The 17591-nt window shown below is 39.7% G+C and overlaps 1 protein-coding gene across 5 annotated transcripts in view; it reads left to right on the top strand.

Annotated features, from left to right (window-relative positions):
• Positions 1 to 17084, top strand: part of SEC24C (SEC24 homolog C, COPII coat complex component) — a 110894-nt gene extending 93810 nt beyond the window's left edge. For all 5 annotated transcript variants that reach the window (XM_065068479.1, XM_065068476.1, XM_065068477.1 and 2 more), the window contains 16 exons: positions 357 to 484; positions 3205 to 3343; positions 4979 to 5094; positions 6866 to 6990; positions 7261 to 7452; positions 8133 to 8226; positions 9441 to 9557; positions 10041 to 10211; positions 10597 to 10693; positions 10983 to 11128; positions 11611 to 11749; positions 12552 to 12670; positions 13047 to 13226; positions 13859 to 14050; positions 14470 to 14559; positions 14997 to 17084. In XM_065068479.1, the coding sequence (XP_064924551.1) occupies positions 357 to 484; positions 3205 to 3343; positions 4979 to 5094; positions 6866 to 6990; positions 7261 to 7452; positions 8133 to 8226; positions 9441 to 9557; positions 10041 to 10211; positions 10597 to 10693; positions 10983 to 11128; positions 11611 to 11749; positions 12552 to 12670; positions 13047 to 13226; positions 13859 to 14050; positions 14470 to 14559; positions 14997 to 15137 (2186 nt within the window). In that variant the 3' untranslated portion in view covers positions 15138 to 17084. The remainder of the gene's footprint in view (positions 1 to 356; positions 485 to 3204; positions 3344 to 4978; positions 5095 to 6865; positions 6991 to 7260; positions 7453 to 8132; positions 8227 to 9440; positions 9558 to 10040; positions 10212 to 10596; positions 10694 to 10982; positions 11129 to 11610; positions 11750 to 12551; positions 12671 to 13046; positions 13227 to 13858; positions 14051 to 14469; positions 14560 to 14996) is intronic.
• Positions 17085 to 17591: the final 507 nt, after the last annotated feature.

The following is a 17591-nucleotide window of genomic DNA, read 5'->3' on the forward strand; positions in this document are numbered from 1 at the left end:
TCTACAATCAAGTGCTTTACTTGTCAGCCAAAATTACAAAATAAAACAGCAGAAATGTTTGAGTTGAATTTTCTGCTTGTAGTGCATTTTAGTCTGCAGAGAGAGTGAAATGGGAATACCTTTTTAGAGGTTTAAGTCGATGTGGAGTCAAGTTCATTTGTTTTGAGTTAAGGGCTTTTATTATATGTAGTTAATCCTAAAGAGGCATTTTGTTTGGAATTCAAGATTTGCATAGGTTGAAATTGATTGATTGATTAGATAAGCTCTTAGTCTGTCTGAAGCTATCTTTATTTTTGTTCTTGAGTATAAACTTAACTTGTACTGAAATTTGTGGAGATTTTTTCTTTGTTCCCCAGGAAATGCAAGCCCCCGCTACATAAGATGCACATCTTACAATATTCCCTGCACCTCAGATATGGCCAAACAGTCCCAAGTTCCCCTAGCTGCTGTCATAAAACCGCTGGCTACTCTACCCCCAGAGGAGGTGAGAACCGTATGCAGAGTTACCTATGCACTGTATGCCGTCTGAACTCGTCAGGAGAATGCTATTAGATGTCAACATTTAACAGATACATTAAGAAGGAATGTGTAGGTAATGAAGACTAGGTAAACATTGATTCTCCCACACCATGTGGTAGAGATGTGTAAGACAGGAGAACGTTGTGTTCAAAACATTTAATATTTTGATCACCATGATAATTTCAGGTTTTTTGCAGTAACTGTCAAGCACTGTGACCAAATGACCAAAGTACTAGGAAGGTCACAAATGAGTACACTTCCAGTTTATCTCAGTCTCTTACCTGGCCTGAAGTACTTCAGTGGTTACTAATCACTGATGTTAAGTATTTCTAGGATGTTAAGTTGGGGAATTGAATGAGAATGTATCAAGCTGCACTGATTAAGCTGTCTAATGTGCATGTCCATGCGCAGCATTGTGTGGGATGACAGCACAAGACTGAGAACTGGGCACTGCTGAGCTGCACTTGTATTTCTGCCCTTGTTCTGTGCAGCACTTATTTCCTTCTAGGTGTAATGTCTGACTTGCTAAGCTTTTACCCACTCTGTCTGGTTTCTGAGAACATTAAAGCTTTGAGAATATTACAGAGCTAGAAATTTAATAAAACGTTCTAAATAGTCTGGGTACTGTGTAGTGTTAGCCTGCTTGGAGCAGTGACATAAACAAAAGTGTGCTTACTAAATTTGAATATGTGCATTTGCAGTATTCTGTGCTTAAGCTTAACTTCAGCATCTGTTAGAGGAGTGTCTTCTGGGCTTTTAAGGGTGTTGTTTTTCCTGTTGCATTTCATTAATGTTCTTAAACTGTGGTTTGGATTTTGAAAATTGGTTTGTGATAAAACTGACTTGTGAAGCTAATTCCTGTGCTGCTGTATTGTGGCTGGAGTTTCAAAAGAGCACAACAGGAGAATGTGGTCTTACTTGAGAAACCTGGAGGCTTGTGGAGCTGCACATTTTTAGAGAACCTTTACAATGAACTAGTTGTTAGATGTCCTGGTGTGTTTATGCTTTGAACAGACACTTGTGGTATCCAGAAAAAACATGGCTAGGACTGGAAATCTGCCCTGGAGACCAGTCAGCTTCTAGCATTGCAAAGTTCTTAATGGCAAGGGCAAACTCCCTGTGGAGGTGCCCTTCCAGGAGATGAAGGCTCAGCTGTTCAGAGCAATAGACTGTAAACAGAGCTAAAGCTTAACATATGAACAATGACAGGATAAACGTCTCATGAAAATACAGCATTCAGATAAATCTAGAATATGTAGAAGTTCAGCACCTGATTGCTAGATACAGGGCCTCTGCTCTATGTTAATGCACAGTTTGGAGAGCAAAGCTTGAGGCTTCAGAAAGAAAGTATCTCTGTGCCTTCTGGGAGTGATTAGTGACAAGTTATGCATAGCACCGCATGTTTACAGCAGCCTTGTAGTTTGCTTGCGTGAATGTTACTGGGGAGAGGCTTAGGAAAAAAGCTTATTGTGTGGATGTACAATACCAGCATTGCCTGGTAATCAGAAAACTTGAAATTTTGTTTCTTCTGAGGAGGTCAGCCTGGGTGGTAGGAGCTGAGAAATGCTGGCCACAAAACCATTGTATTGTCGAGAAAAGATTTGTGGGGTTGAATGAGAGATGTGACTCATCTGTGGCATGAAGAGGAAGAAAGTGACTGGAGCATTTGCTCAGTCCCTGCTCAAAGAATATTTTGTCTCTTAAACATGATCAGAGGTTTAGGGTGACAGAGAGAATTAAGACTGGATACCTTTAGTGTCAGAAAATTTAAAAGTAGTTAAGCTTTCTTTTGAGCTACATTATTAGTTACAGAAGGTGCTTCGAACGGTGAATGCAGTCTGTAGCTTGCATGAGTTCTGTCTTAATCATTTTAAAGTGCTTCCTGCTCATTCTGAGGTTCACAAGCTGCTGAAGTTGCCAAATATCTTATTGTGGTTTGGCTGCAAATGAATATATTATCAGTAATAGTTAAAAAATGGTATAACTATATAGGAGTTTGGGGGACTTGCTGTGCAATGAGGTCAAGACAAATAGAACTTATGGATATGTTGTATTTCATGATGGACTTCAAAAATAAGTCTTATCAGGTGAAATTTTTTAAAATATTGTGGGTGCTCTATGTTCTTGAAAATATGAAATGCAATGACTGGCTTCTATTATGTCAAAAAGTTTGGTTTTTATAAGGGAAAGATACAAGAGGTGAAAAATTGCTTTTAAAACACCCAGCCTGTGGTAAAATGTGAATTGTGTACTCGCTCATGAGGTTATCACAGCCATTCATTGTGTGGCTTCAGTCTTTTGTGTTCCCTTGGGATATATCTGTACAGTGTTGTGCTCCTGCTAGAGCTTGTGCTTCCCAGGCAGGCTGCTATAGAAGGTGGTGCAGCACCATGCAGAGGGACTTGTTTGTGTCTAGAACTGGTCTTCTTTTTAACAAAACCAGAGCAGTGGAATAGCCCATTAATGACTGCAGCCCACAAAGAACTGCTGTGCTAGAGCTTAAGTTGTGAAGCTTTTACAAAATACTTGTTCAGGCTTCCCTCACCCCCTGCACTCTCTCCCACAGCTGCCAAAATGCTAAATCCTGTGCAATGTACAGGGAGATAGTTTTAAGCTTTGTGCTATGTGTGGTCAGTTCTTTCTCAACATGTGACCTTTCTTTTTTTTTTTCCCCTGCTTCCACAGACCCTTCCTTATTTGGTAGACCATGGAGAATCTGGTCCTGTCCGATGTAATAGGTGCAAGGCTTACATGTGCCCTTTTATGCAATTCATTGAGGGTGGAAGGAGGTTCCAGTGCTGTTTCTGCAGCTGTGTCACTGAGGGTAAGGTTTCTTCTCGAAATCTGTCTCTAAGTTTTGTTGGAGTGATGTTGGAACAAGATGCAAGCACAGAAATCTTCATCATGTTATGATCATTTATAATGTATAATGTGGTTTGAAAAACAATGTATGCTATTCTCTTAGAGTATTTCAAACTTATGTTTTCTATGACTGAGATGAACATCTAGTCAGTAGCATGAGTTAGGATTTTTTTTTTCTCACAAAGCCTGTTTAAACAGTGCTTAGTGATGACATTGCAGCTAGAGCGGCTGCAGCTGAATAGGAATGTTCGTCGTTTTTCTTTTAAATTGATATAAAACATGCTTCCTTTTAAGCAGAAGTCACTATGTGCATGTCATCCATAGATCTGTTTTGAAGGCACAGTGGTATGTAAGGTACAAGAAAAGTTTTGATGGTGTTTTGAGCGTTCTGTTTGGTAGCACTGATACACAAAGCAAAATGAGAAGCTGACGGGGGTTAGAAATGGCCAATTTAAAAAAACTTTTGTTTGGTGATTTTCAGCCTGCATACATTCCCTGTCTCTGCTCACTCAGCACTGTATGAATGGCTGTATCTGTAACAACTGAGCAGGGGCAGAAAAGGGAGGGTTGCTCAGAGACTGCTGATGAAAGCAATGCTGTGAAAATACTATGTAGTTGTACCTGATACTTGAGAACAATTTCTGTGGTCTCTGCAAAAACGATCAGGTAATTAGCTTGTACTGGTTGTGTACTTGGGGAGAAGAGTAATAGGTGCTTTTATGTAGAGTACTACCATTACAGATAATCTAATTTTATTCTCCCCTGGAGTTATATAGGCAGCTGTAGCTGGAATACGTTTTGTCACCCTAGCAATTCTGCAGGAGGGACTTTCTGTGCTGGTAGCTCTTGGGGCACAAGGGAAATGCTTTCTTTGTTTCTGCAGTTGAATTCTGCAGGCAAAATCTTTGCTTAGCTCCCATTTTACCTTCTGATGCCTGGCACTAGCACAAAAGTATTGAACACCAGGCATGTGATTACATTTTTGGTTCCTCCTTCTTAATGCTTTACGGTGCACTGTAAGAAGTGCCCTGTCTGTTCTGACAAAAGGAATATGGCAGTCTCTGCACTGGAGAGTATCTAGAAGGCTTTGCTCTTGTGCAGCACGAGAAGGGAAGGAAAAATCTAACTCAGCAGAACAAGGAGCTCAACCTTTTGGTAAGCCTGAATGGATTCAGTAATGTTATAGCCCGTAGTTTGCCTCAAATACTATTGTGAGTAATTTGTTACTACTTATACAAGATGGTTATATTTTTTGTTTGGACTAAACCCTTCAGAAGAATCCTAAGAGCATGTTGTGGTGACATTCCTGATATGAAACGTAAAATGAGAATGTGAAGGAGATTCAAGAAAAGTACAATAGTGACTATACAGTGTGTCACCTGGTGCATAAAACAAACTGGAAGCAGTTTGTCTGTATTTCTTGGTTTTAATGATGCTCTTAGCTTGCAGGAATATTTTTAGTAATGCTTGCATGCTAGCACAGTGCTAGCTGGCTTTCCTGGAGTCTAATTTGAAACAGCTGGTGTCGTGTTAGCTCTCTAGTCACAGTGTTTATCGTGGGTGTGTCACTGAACCTGATGTGTTTTTCCTTCCACAGTGCCACCTCACTACTTCCAGCATTTGGATCATACTGGAAAGCGAGTAGACTTCTATGATCGACCTGAGTTATCACTAGGGTCTTATGAGTTTCTAGCAACAGTTGACTATTGCAAGGTACAGTAGTGTTTATTACTGTATTTTGGTTTTTAAATAAAAAGCTTATTTTCCTAAAAATAAAAATGATAATTATTGTCTGGGGCTGCTTTCTAGCTGACAGAGATAATTAACAGCATTAATCCAACCCACTTCATTGTATAAGATAATGTGCTTGTCTGCTTACTTCCCAAAGTAGAGGAAGTCTTGATCACAAATGATGTAATATAATTTTGTTATAGCTCCCTCTGCCATTCTCTTCTGGAGCTATATGACCATCTATAGCTGCTCTTACCTTAACAGTTGTGCAAGAGAGACTCTTTCGCAGTAGTTCTTGGGGCAGAAGGAGAATGTAGGAGAGATTCAAGAAAAGTGCAATAGGAACTATGCAATGTGCCACCTGTTGCCCAAGACAAACTTTACATATTGAACTTAAATTTCAAATACAGACACAGCAGTTAAAACCACAAGAATCATGTGGAAATATATATTGTCAGAACTTGTTCACTTTTAAATTAAATATTTAAATAATAATTAAGTAATAGGAAAAATATGTGCAAGGTGTTTATTAAAGCAACTTATATCTCTGCTGAAATAAATGCTGGGTAAATAAATGCCTAAACATTGCAGCTCTATACTGGTTACCTTCTAATGCCTCAGCTTTATGTCAAGTTAAGGTAAAAACCAATTATCTCGCTTCTAACAGTGTAAGAAGTGTTTTTAATTCAAACAAGGTGCAATCTTCCCAGCTTTTTGGAAATTATTCTGTTTTGCTTTTGTTCTGTGTGCTCCTTCCAGTATGACCTATAGACTTCAGGTAACTGTTGACTGAAACAAGTTTTTCATTCCCAAAGCAGACCTGATATTTAAGTAGAAGGGAAATGTCACAGTTCTCCAACAGGAAAATCTTTTGCTTTTTATTGGTGAAATAATTTATAACAAGTCTGATCAGATTCCGAAGTCTTGACAACTGTCAGGAAACTTCCCTGTTTTGGGTGACACAGTATATAAAGGATAGAAAGCTATAGAAGAGTGTCCAGAAGAGGGCCACGAAGTTGCCAAAGTGTTTATACTGGAGGCCGTATGAGGAGCAGCTAAAGTCACTTGGTTTGTTCAGCCTGGAGGAGACTGAAGGAAGACCTCATCATGCTCTACAGCTTCCTCACAAGGGGAGGAGGAAGGGCAGGCACTGATCTCTTCTCTCTGGTGACCAATGACAACCCAAGGGAATGGCAGGAGGATGTGCCAGGGGAGGTTTAGCTTGGACATGAGGAAAAGGTTCCTCACCCAGAGGGTGGTGGACACTGGAACAGGCTCCCCAGGGAGGTGTCACAGCCCCAAGCCTGGCAGTGTTCAAAAAGAGACTGGACAACACCTTCAGACACATGGCGTGAACTGTGGGGTTGTCACATGCAGAGACAGGAGCTGGACTCAATGATCCTTGTGGGTCCCTTCCAACTCAGGACATTCTGTGATTCTATGTCTTCTTTCCCTGTCTGGCCTAGTCGTGTTAAATGGGTGATTTAGTTGTGACTGGCCTGTTCTTCACTGAGCAATGGCAAAATCAGGCTAGGGCATGTAATGCTGGTTCATTTCAAGCACAGTGCATTTACGTGTCTATTAGTTGGGCAGGTGTGAGAGAATGAGCTGAAGAAGCAATTACTGCTCATGGGTAGAAAAGTACATGAAAGCTATTAAGAGTTTTGACCAGCATTCATTTGTTTGTGTTGCAGAGCTGTTATGTGGGCTGAATTACATGGCCGTAATACGACTTCTTTCCTTTCTTTCACAGAATAACAAGTTTCCCAGTCCACCTGCTTTCATTTTCATGATTGATGTATCTTACAATGCTGTGAAGAGTGGCTTAGTGAGGCTAATATGTGAAGAATTAAAGTCACTCCTAGACTACCTGCCCAGGTAGGTAAATTGTGTACTACTGTAGCCAGTCAAAATGGGGGGAACTTTCACTTTTTCCCTTTTAAAAAAGCTAGAAATTAAAAAATTATTTGCTAATCCTGTCAACCTTCTCTTCAGAAAAAGGCCAAGCAAACCTCTTTCTGCATATCTTTCTAGGTGAAAATAAATTTTCCTTCCCTTCATTTTTTTCTGTATCCCTTATTGTGTTGTGTTCTGTGTGATGATTTCACTATATAACTCAGATGTGAAGGCAAGTTATGTCTCTTACAGGGAAGGCAACATGGAAGAATCAGCCATTCGAGTAGGCTTTGTCACCTACAACAAAGTGTTACACTTCTATAACGTGAAGAGCTCACTGGCACAGCCACAAATGATGGTTGTCTCGGATGTGGCAGATATGTTTGTGCCGCTCCTGGATGGTTTCCTGGTAAACGTGAATGAGTCCAGGACAGTTATTACCAGGTAAAAGAAGTTGATTTATAATGTATGTAGTAAACTTCTTGTTTGGTAGATTCAACTGTTGCATGTGTATTTGTCATGTTATTCACCTAGAAGTGAATAAAATAAAGTGATAAAATCTAGAAGGAAAGAGAAATTAGTGAAGTTTTGGCAAATTATTCAACATGATACTTGAACTGTAGCTAAATTATGGTGTGTAGCTAACTACATTTTGGGAATTAGACCTGACCCTGCACGTTTTTAAAGAAAATTTGTTCTGTGGTGCGTTAAGAAACATAAATACAAAGCTGGATTAAACTTATTAATTTTTGAATAGTACACAGGATACTTGGCAAACAGAGACCAAGTATCACTAGTCTTGCCTAAGTCTTTACTTACAAATATATATTGGAAAATGTTAAAAGAGCAGGAGTACAGAAGAGCTGTTGGAGTAGGCATCAGCTGGGGCTGTACAGTAACCACTGAGGATATGGATGGGAGAAGCCAATGAAGAATGACAAAGCATCACTTTTTTCCACAGACAAATGATGAGATTCCAAATACTGTAAAGATTATGCAAACTTACAGACACATTAGGCACCTCTGTTTAAGCAACCTCCGTCTCACAGGTCATCAACTGCAGCTGTGTGGTTTTTCCAATTAAATGGAATCTTGAATTCTTCCTTTTTCTTGTTCTTTTCTAGTTTGCTGGATCAGATTCCAGAAATGTTTGCAGACACAAGAGAAACAGAAACTGTTTTTGCACCTGTGATTCAAGCAGGGCTGGAGGCACTGAAGGTTAGTAAATGTGTTGTTGTGGCAAATTGTTTTCAGTCTGAATACCCTGAATTTCATATTCTGCTAACACACACTAATAAGACAATTCTAAAGCTTTTTGTAAGTCCCCTAATGGTAGATGCGCTACGTGTAGGGAGTACTTGGCTCATTCAAGAGCACGTAGCTCCAGTTCTATGTAGCTATTTATCTGCTCTCTGCCCCTTTTTTTTTTTTTTTTTTTTTTTAATATTTGTGCTCACAGTAGAAGACATGTAGCTTAATCTCAGGTACCTGGCTGAGTTTTGCTTTGAACAGTTTATAGAACCTACATAAATAAAAGACCCTCCAACATTAAAACCAACTATTGAATTCTGTCATGTCTCACTGAGGAGTTCTATAACATGGTGTCTTTCTAATCCTGCACTTGAAGCTGTGGTATAATCTTAAACAAAAAGAGAGAATGCAATCTGTTGAAGTTTCATACACCAATGTGCTAACCAAGTAAACCTTTTCTAAGGTTCTTCCATTCCAGTACTTCATCCAGATAATTACATGCATGATCTAACGCTAACTTCTATATACTGATTGAATTGATTGGCTGTATGATTCCATCCAGAACTGTTCATATAGCTCTGTTTCTCCATCATGTAAGTTCTTAGAAGTCTCTCTTAAGCTCAGTTGTCATGACAATTGTTCCATCAAGAAATAACATAAATTACTAATTGATTGTTTACATACTGCATGTGTCAGAGAAAATAACCTACTAAACACTGGCTAGTGTTGACATAGGTTATTAATTTAAAATTACTGATCTGTTGAAGCTCATATTACAAAATCCTTTGCCATTTCTTTGACTTCTCCTTTCCCACAAACTCAGTAGCTGCAAATCAGAGAAGAAAGTAATCTAATACATTTGCTCAAAACTGTTGATATCTGAGTCCTGCTTACTACTCTGTGTCTCCTTGAAGCCAGTCCTTTTCTCCCTGCCTTGGAACTAACACAGGCCCAGCAGAACTGAAATGTGCTTTTCTGTACCTGAGCAGTAAGCTGTGCTCCCTATGTTGAGTACCACTGAAGTAACCAAGAGATCACTTAGCCTGTGTGTCTGACAGAATGCCTTCCTGGCATAAAGAAGTGAAATAAGGAGGATGCTTGGATGCTTGTTCTTGAATCACGATTTCCATTAGTTTTCATAAATGTTTCCAACCTGTGCTGTTGCACTTGCTTTCCTGCAGGCAGCTGAGTGTGCCGGCAAGCTCTTCATTTTCCACACCTCTCTGCCCATTGCAGAGGCCCCAGGGAAGGTAAAGAACAGGGATGACAGGAAACTGATCAACACAGATAAGGAGAAGGTAATAATGACTTGTGTGGTGCTTGCCTTACGGGTCTGTATTGTACTCTTTGAGATAAAACAACTCTGAAACAACGTTAAAAAAAAATACAAGGGTAGCATGTAATGTAACCATCCCAGCTAATATCTTTTAACCATTGCACTTTATCTTCTGTTCTCAGAAAGAGCTGTGTAGACTTGACATCATAAGGATAACTCTGGTATGAGAACAAGAAGAGATAAATCTAGATTTTTATACAGGATAAAATACCATAGCTGGGTTAAATTAAATGTGCTGAACTTAAAATTGAAGCGAGATGTGTAGTAATTTTCATAATATTCAACAGTTCTTCAAAGGCAGGATCGGGAAGAATTTATGTAAGCCTCATTTCCCCTGAAGAGAGACTTGGAGTATAAAAGTGTATTGACTGAGATTTTAAACTGGATCTCACTTTCCTTTTGTTACCACAAACTTCTAATGCTCATCTCTGGCTTCTTTTCTTAGACTTTGTTTCAACCACAGACAAGCTTTTACAACAACTTGGCCAAGGACTGTGTAGCCCAGGGCTGCTGTGTGGATCTGTTCCTGTTTCCAAACCAGTATTTGGATGTGGCCACACTAGGTGTTGTAACTTACCAGACAGGAGGCTCCATTTATAAGTATGCATACTTCCAGGTGAGAGTGACTCAGACTGGTATTTGATCTAAATAAGAATCGTTGTTTAGTTAAAAGTTCTTTTTTCATAGTGGGAGCCATAGTGAACAAGTGCTTCTTTGGAAATAAATTGCTAGTTAAATGTCAAGATTTTCATAAAAATAATTTTGTTAGCTTTATTTCTTTACACAAACTATCTCTATTAATAACAAAAATAACAACAAGAAAAGCTACGCTGTTACCTTTTAGCACAGTATTTTATTAGCACAGCACTGAGCCCTGTATGATGGCTGATTTTTAGAGTAAGATTGCAGGATATAGTAATCTGGTTTAAAATTATTTAATGGTTTATGAAGCAGCTCTGATTTATGGGAGTATGAAACTTGAATTATTTCTTGTGTTCTAGCTGGAGACAGACCAGGATAGGTTTCTGAGTGACTTGAGAAGAGATGTCCAGAAAGAAGTGGGATTTGATGCTGTAATGAGAGTGCGCACAAGCACAGGTGGGTGTTAGCGTGAATGAGTCTTAATAAATTGGCCACTTGAAACATATCGTATGGGGAGTAACAGACTTTTCCCTAGTTTAAAACATCTTGAGACTAGGCTATACAAAAAGCTATACTAAAGCTTTCAGGTTCTAAGACTTTTGTCAAGACTGAGCAAAGATCCCTGCTGAATCTGTCAGGATAACTTAGTGTCACTGGTGACAGGATTTTTCAGGGCTCCAAAGGCTCTCTGTCTTGTTATTCTGTTGAAAACTGTGGTTCATGTTGGGGGATTTTTCTTTTTTAGGTATTCGAGCAACTGACTTTTTTGGAGCTTTTTATATGAGCAACACAACTGATGTAGAGATGGCAAGTTTGGACTGTGATAAAACAATCACAGTGGAATTCAAGCACGATGACAAACTGAGTGAAGACAGTGGTGCGCTCCTTCAGGTGAGGGGTAGGCTTTATAGGAGAAAGATTTGAGCTGACAATTTAGAGTTGTTAACAAAACTGTGTCAAGGCAGAACCAAATCTCATTGGGGAGACTGCCAGTTGCAGAAGAGAATGGAGGTCACTCTGAATTGAATACTAAACACCCCTTCAAGGAACTGTTAGTTCTTTCTTTCTGCCCCTTACTGTATCCTTAACCTTTCAGCATACTTGTTCTCAAAGTGACCTGAACTGCTTCAGACTACAGTCTGATTTCCAAGACCAGTTCCCTTAATGCAAACTGCTAACATTGCTGCTTGATATCTTTCATTTATCCTGATCCTTAGCATACGCTTTTAGCTTATTGTACAGGTCTTTTACATTATTATCTTCTTTGTTTAGGCATCTGAGTCCTAGTTTTTAGTGAAGTATATTCAAACCCTGCCTTTCTTATTGCAGCAGGACCTCATTTTTCTATATCCTGGCATTTTTGTCTCCTACAGTGTGCTCTGTTATATACAAGTTGTGCAGGACAGCGACGACTCCGCATTCACAACCTCTCCTTAAACTGTTGCACACAGCTTGCTGACCTCTACCGAAACTGTGAGACAGACACCCTCATCAATTACTTGGCTAAGTATGGTAAGGGAAAATATGGTAACAAGAATTGCAACCTTTAACTGCTGTTAAAATGCCTGTTGTCATGCAATGACACTCGTTTATTCTCTTTGCATTGAATGTCAGGTCACAATTCTGATACTTCAGCCACTTATAGGAAAGACCATAATGCTGTGGTGATAGTATTGTTGCTTAGGGTGAGAGGTACAGATATAGGGTGTAAGCTTATCCTTCATGCAAATTCTTATCTAATTGTTTTAATAGAGGTTTGTATTGACAGCTGTCTGAATTCATCCTTGTATTTTTTTGGAGTGGTTTGGTTCATTCTTTAACTGTTTCAGAATTTTGCCCAGGAATAGGAATTGATGGCCTTTGCTCTTAGATCTGGGTTAAATATCGTACTTCATGTACTGTACCCTATTTATGCTTTCTAGTTTGCAGTAAAAGCCTACAAGTCCAGCAGAGGCTTAGAACTGTGTTTGTTTGTTGCCATTAAAAGCTAACAGTCCATTTTCAGTCCATTAAAGAAAGATGTCCAGGCTGTAAAAGGAGTTTTTGTAGTACCCCATGCTTTCAAGTATGACTGAGTGTATTTCAAAGCACATGGGAGATAGAGAGTTGAACAATATGTAATAAAACGGAGTAAACAAGCTTCTTCAGATCTTAAGTAGGAATGTGTCATCTCTTTCCCACATGTTTGAAGGGGAGAGGAAAAAAGGCTTTAATAAACAATAGTTGCTTAAATTTACTTTGTGGAAATAGTGTTGCATTTTTTACTGTCCATGAGCAACCACTTGATAGCTGTCTTTGTCCTCTTTCTGTGCAGCATATCGTGGAGTTCTGAGTAGTCCAGTAAAGACTGTACGAGATGCACTGATCAACCAGTGTGCCCAGATCCTAGCTTGCTATCGAAAGAACTGTGCTAGTCCCTCTTCTGCTGGCCAGGTAAGCTGTGATGTTTTCACTTGAATCACAGGCTTGGGTATTAAAAGGTGATGAGAGCTTCTTCCTGTTTAACCTACAGAAAAAGGTCAATTGCTTTGCTCAGCAGAAATTTGCAAAGAGAAGACCCAAGTAAGTAGAGAGACTGCAAGTAAAACTACAGTTGAGAATGGCTTCTTGGACATCTGTCTGGAGCCCAGAAAGCACTGCCTGCTAGAGGGAAAAGTTCTATGTTATTTTTGCAAGTCCATGGTATAATTAGACCGTCAACTTTCACTGACTGTACCACACTTCATTGGTTCATGCAAGCCTCATTTTGTTGAACATGAGCTTATCTAGCAAGAGAGCTGACCAGCTTCTGTCTGCTTGTGACTTGTAGCTGATCCTTCCTGAATGCATGAAGCTGCTTCCTGTGTACTTGAATTGTGTGTTGAAGAGTGACGTCCTTCAGCCTGGTCCAGAGGTCACAACGGATGACCGTGCCTACATTCGTCAGTTAGTGACATCCATGGATGTGGCAGAAACAAATGTTTTCTTTTATCCCAGGCTTTTGCCCCTGGTGAGTAATTCAGGATATTCTTACTACATGAGACTTGCTGTTCTCTTGACTCGTCATAAGGACTGGCGTTTATATGTTAGCAAGGGAAAGCAATTTGAGATCTGCCGTCTCCTGGAATACTTCACTTCATTCCACTCAGTGATGCTTTACTGCATCTTGTGAATTTGCTGGGGGATTTTTTTCTGAGCTGTGAACATATGACTAGTGGCAAAGATGACACTTTTGACCCTTGTTGTAGTCTTTTAAAACTCCTAAAGCTTCTTGTAACTTCATGTAATTTTCATCATTGCAAGGTACTACCACAAACTATTCTGAGTTTTCAGTAGAGAAATAACTCTAACAACTAATTGCATTCCTACTCCAGGGGGCAATATTGGAACTGCAGAGTAATTTCACAGCAGCCTTATATTCTCTCTTGCTAACCAAGAGTCTCTGTTCTGCTTCTGTGTCACATTCAGTAAGAAAACTAAGCTAAGGAAGGTGATACTTCAGTCATAGCTATTGCAGTGTTACAAGTCCTAGAAATGAGAACACCACTGGGGTCTTAGTGACAGAAATTTTCAGGACTTCAGAAGATGGTTTTGGTTTGTAACTTTTATTTTATTTTTATGTTATTTCTCATTCTAAACCAGACCAAAGCAGATGTTGACAGTGACTCCTTGCCAGCAGCAATCCGAAACTCAGAAGAACGTCTCTCCAAGGGTGACATATACCTGCTGGAGAATGGGCTGAACATCTTTGTGTGGGTTGGAGTCAATGTGCAGCAAGGCCTGATCCAGAACCTCTTCGGAGTGTCATCCTTCAGTCAGATTAGCAACACCTTGGTGAGCTGGATAGCAGTGCAGGAGCTAGTGTCTCTGATAGTCACCCAAAACTTAGAACAATGAGAAAGCAAGTTGAGAAAATAGTGTTAAATTTTTCATGCCAGGAACAAGGGAAGCACAGGTATGTGAAACTAGTGGAAATGTCCATCCTCTGGGCATGACGGGCATGCTTTAGCCTAGCTTTATTTGACAAGCTAGGCTTGCACTGACAGTGAGGAGAACAGTTGATTTGTAAATGGAATGAACAGTTGACCTTTAGTTCTGATACTATGTTATATTCTCTTACCTAGTTGAGGTCAAAGAGATTTAATGTTATCGGGGGTACGTATATCTCTACCATTATGTAATACAAGACAACTGCTGAGTTTTGTTTAGTGTTGCTCTGCTTTGCGTGACTGATGGGATGTCTTTCATTCCAGAGTACCCTGCCTGTCTTGGAAAACCCCTTTTCAAAGAAAGTACGATCTATTATTGACATGCTTCAAATGCAGAGATCCCGCTACATGAAGGTAAAAATGTTGTTGCCCATTTATAACTTAAAATCCCCTCCCCTTTTAGCAGAGCAGGTGATTCCTGGTAATGCTGCAATGCTGAATTTATTCTTCCTGATCTCATAAATGTGATTCAAAGTTTTCAAGGATCTGAAAAAAAAAATTTTTACTAGTTTTGGAGTTCTGTGCTAAAAAAATAAATAATAATTTTTTTCAGACCTATTCTTATACATGACTACACAAGCCACATACATGCTATTTTAATTCTATTTAGAAAGGACTGAGACTTCTCCCAGCCTAGTTACAGAAGTCAAAGCACATAAGCCATATATGCTGTGGTCCTAGTTACCTGTCCTTGGATTTTTGAGCCCTTTAGCTTTTTGCTCTTTTTTCCAAGAATGTGAGTTCTGCTAACTGCTCACTGTTGGTTTTGTTCTTGTTTTGGTTTTTTGTAGTTAATAATTGTGAAGCAAGAAGATAAGCTGGAAATGCTGTTCAAACACTTTCTAGTGGAAGACAAGAGCCTGAGTGGTGGGGCTTCATATGTGGACTTCCTGTGTCACATGCACAAGGAGATTCGGCAGCTACTGAGCTAGAGGAGGGAGTGGTGCTGGAACTCAGCAGTGACATTTCCGTCTCCACTAACGACATGATCAGGAGGCCCTGCACTCTCAAAAAGGACAAAGTAGAAATCTGTACAATTCCATAATTTTTAATACACATTGCATAAGCAGAAATCCTTTCAACCTCTCCCAGTCCCGTATGAGAGATGAAAAATTTTCCTGGTGAGGGCTAAAAAAAAAAAGGCCTTTGATACCAGGTCTTTTACTTGTATCTAAATTATTTCCTGTGCTTGGCAGGAGTTCACCCCCCACCCCATGCTCGCTAATCCTGTCGTAATGAATGTAGTTTTCTTCAGTTCACTGTACATGATTCAACATTGAGTGAAAAAGCGATAACTCTTCAAAACTTCTGGTAGTTGCTGTGTGTTTGTGTGGGCGCGTGTGCATGCTCCAGGTGTGAAGAGGGTGCGCAGGTGGGGAGGACAGAAGGCAGGTCAGGTGATGGGAGCTGGAGCAGCCAAACATTTTGTGTCTCCTTCTCTTAAGTGGGAAACATGACATTGCAGAGCACAGATATATCATGTGGCTGTGTGAACCAGAAATCAATTAAAAAATAAATTATTGTCAAGCCAGGAGGCAGCAGGGCAAATTTCTTGCCACAATCTTCCCTGTACCATAAGTTGCTGTGCAGATGTGTAATGGAGTAAGTACTAGATCAGTGAGCAACAATCAACGGCTTCTGAACAGCGTAGGGGTAGAGATGGTGCTTGCTGTTAGCGTGTGTGGTGACTCCTTTCCTTCTCATTGCACAGCTCTGTGATGTCCTACTCGATCCGTGTTCCATGGCCTCTCCTGCAGAGCTTACCTGTCTGCCCAGATGGTGGTGGGAACAAAAGCCTCTTAACCTTAAGCAGAAAATACTTTTAACAAGGTGATACGGCAGTGTGTAGGAACTGGATGATAGGGAGGTGGCCATTTTCTACCATATTATTGTGGATCCTAGCAAATAAGCAGGAATTTGAGTTATACTGGTGCAAATTTGAGACTGCTTTGTACCCTGGAATACAAGGAAGGGGATACAAACCGAATATTTAGACTGTACTGTAATAGGTATTGCAAGTATCTGATTTTGGCGATCTGGGCCATAGTGAAGAGCTTCATTACTGGATGTTTTTACCCTCCCCCATTCTACCTACTGATCAGCTTGCACAAAACCTTTTTATAAGCCTGTTTGTTAAACTGTAATACCTCAGACAGATTAATCCATCCACTTTGGCCACTCTGCTACTCCACTCTGCAAAGGTGGATGAAGGACTCCTGCAAAGAGGGAGCGAGTGTAAATCAAATGCAGAATTCTAAGGGCTTCATTTATTCACATTTGAAAGGGGGCTTGTATATTTTAGCTTGAACGCTTAACAAGTGTTCTTAACATACCCAGGAGTTTAGGCTACCAATAGCACTAAAAGCAGGAGGAAGAATGTGGATGGATTAGACAATATATTACCTGGGCTTGATATTTCAGAGGAAAGTCCTTGTTAAGATCAGAAAAATATCTGGCTGTGGTTTTAGTTCCATATCCTGTAGCATGTATATAAAATCCATTTTTCTTCTAATGCTGCTAGTTTGTCTTCCCTCCCATCACTACACAGAAAGGGGAATATGAAAATTGTAATGGAGAAACTCTTTCAAGATGTAGTTGACAGAACCTTCAGTGTTTTTGTATGAATGTGGCCAACTTTTTACTCCATGTACTGCCTCCAGCCAAAAAAATCTAGAGGATTTTTACCCAGAGGGGAAAAACAACTTCCCAGGAATATATGGCGCAGCAACCACAGACTTCCACAAATACTAATTTCTAGTATTAATACTGGGGGGGGTGTGGGGGTGGAAATGAAATCGTAAATGAACCTTTCATTTTCTTCACTTGTTTTTCCAATGCATCTTTTAATTTGTAAAGAAATAAAAATATATTAAGATGTATTTTATGTCATTGTTAGTAAATAAACACTACTTATTTTTCCAAACCCTGTATTTTGCGGGAGGGAGGAAACGGGAAGGGCTGAAGTCTAGCCGATTGATCCTTTGCAATCCAGTCTTCTGCTGACCAAGTTCAGTTGGTTTTGGGGTTTGTTTTTTTGAATTGATTTTGGGTGTGGTTTGGTTTTTTTTTTGTTGGTCACTGTGAATAAGGAATTCAACAGGAGTCAACAGACAAAGGCTCTGTTTAATCAGATCAGTGTTACTTTGCTTAAATGACCTTTTTTTTTTTTTTATAACTTTCTGCCCCTTTTTCATTTTTCAAAGCCATTTCCTTTCTCTCTAACACAGCTTGAGTCTGATTGGGGTTTTTTTGGTCTACTTTGGAAAGTATTACCTTTATCTTGTCACAATATTAACTTAAAGCCTTCTGTAGTCTTAACTTTTCAGAGAAATAGAGCTCTTCTTTCAGAGTTAAGATAGCAGGGAACCTGGCTGGGGTTTTTTTGG

Source organism: Columba livia, chromosome 6 (genome assembly GCF_036013475.1).
Source record: "Columba livia isolate bColLiv1 breed racing homer chromosome 6, bColLiv1.pat.W.v2, whole genome shotgun sequence".
NCBI classification, from domain to species: domain Eukaryota; kingdom Metazoa; phylum Chordata; class Aves; order Columbiformes; family Columbidae; genus Columba; species Columba livia.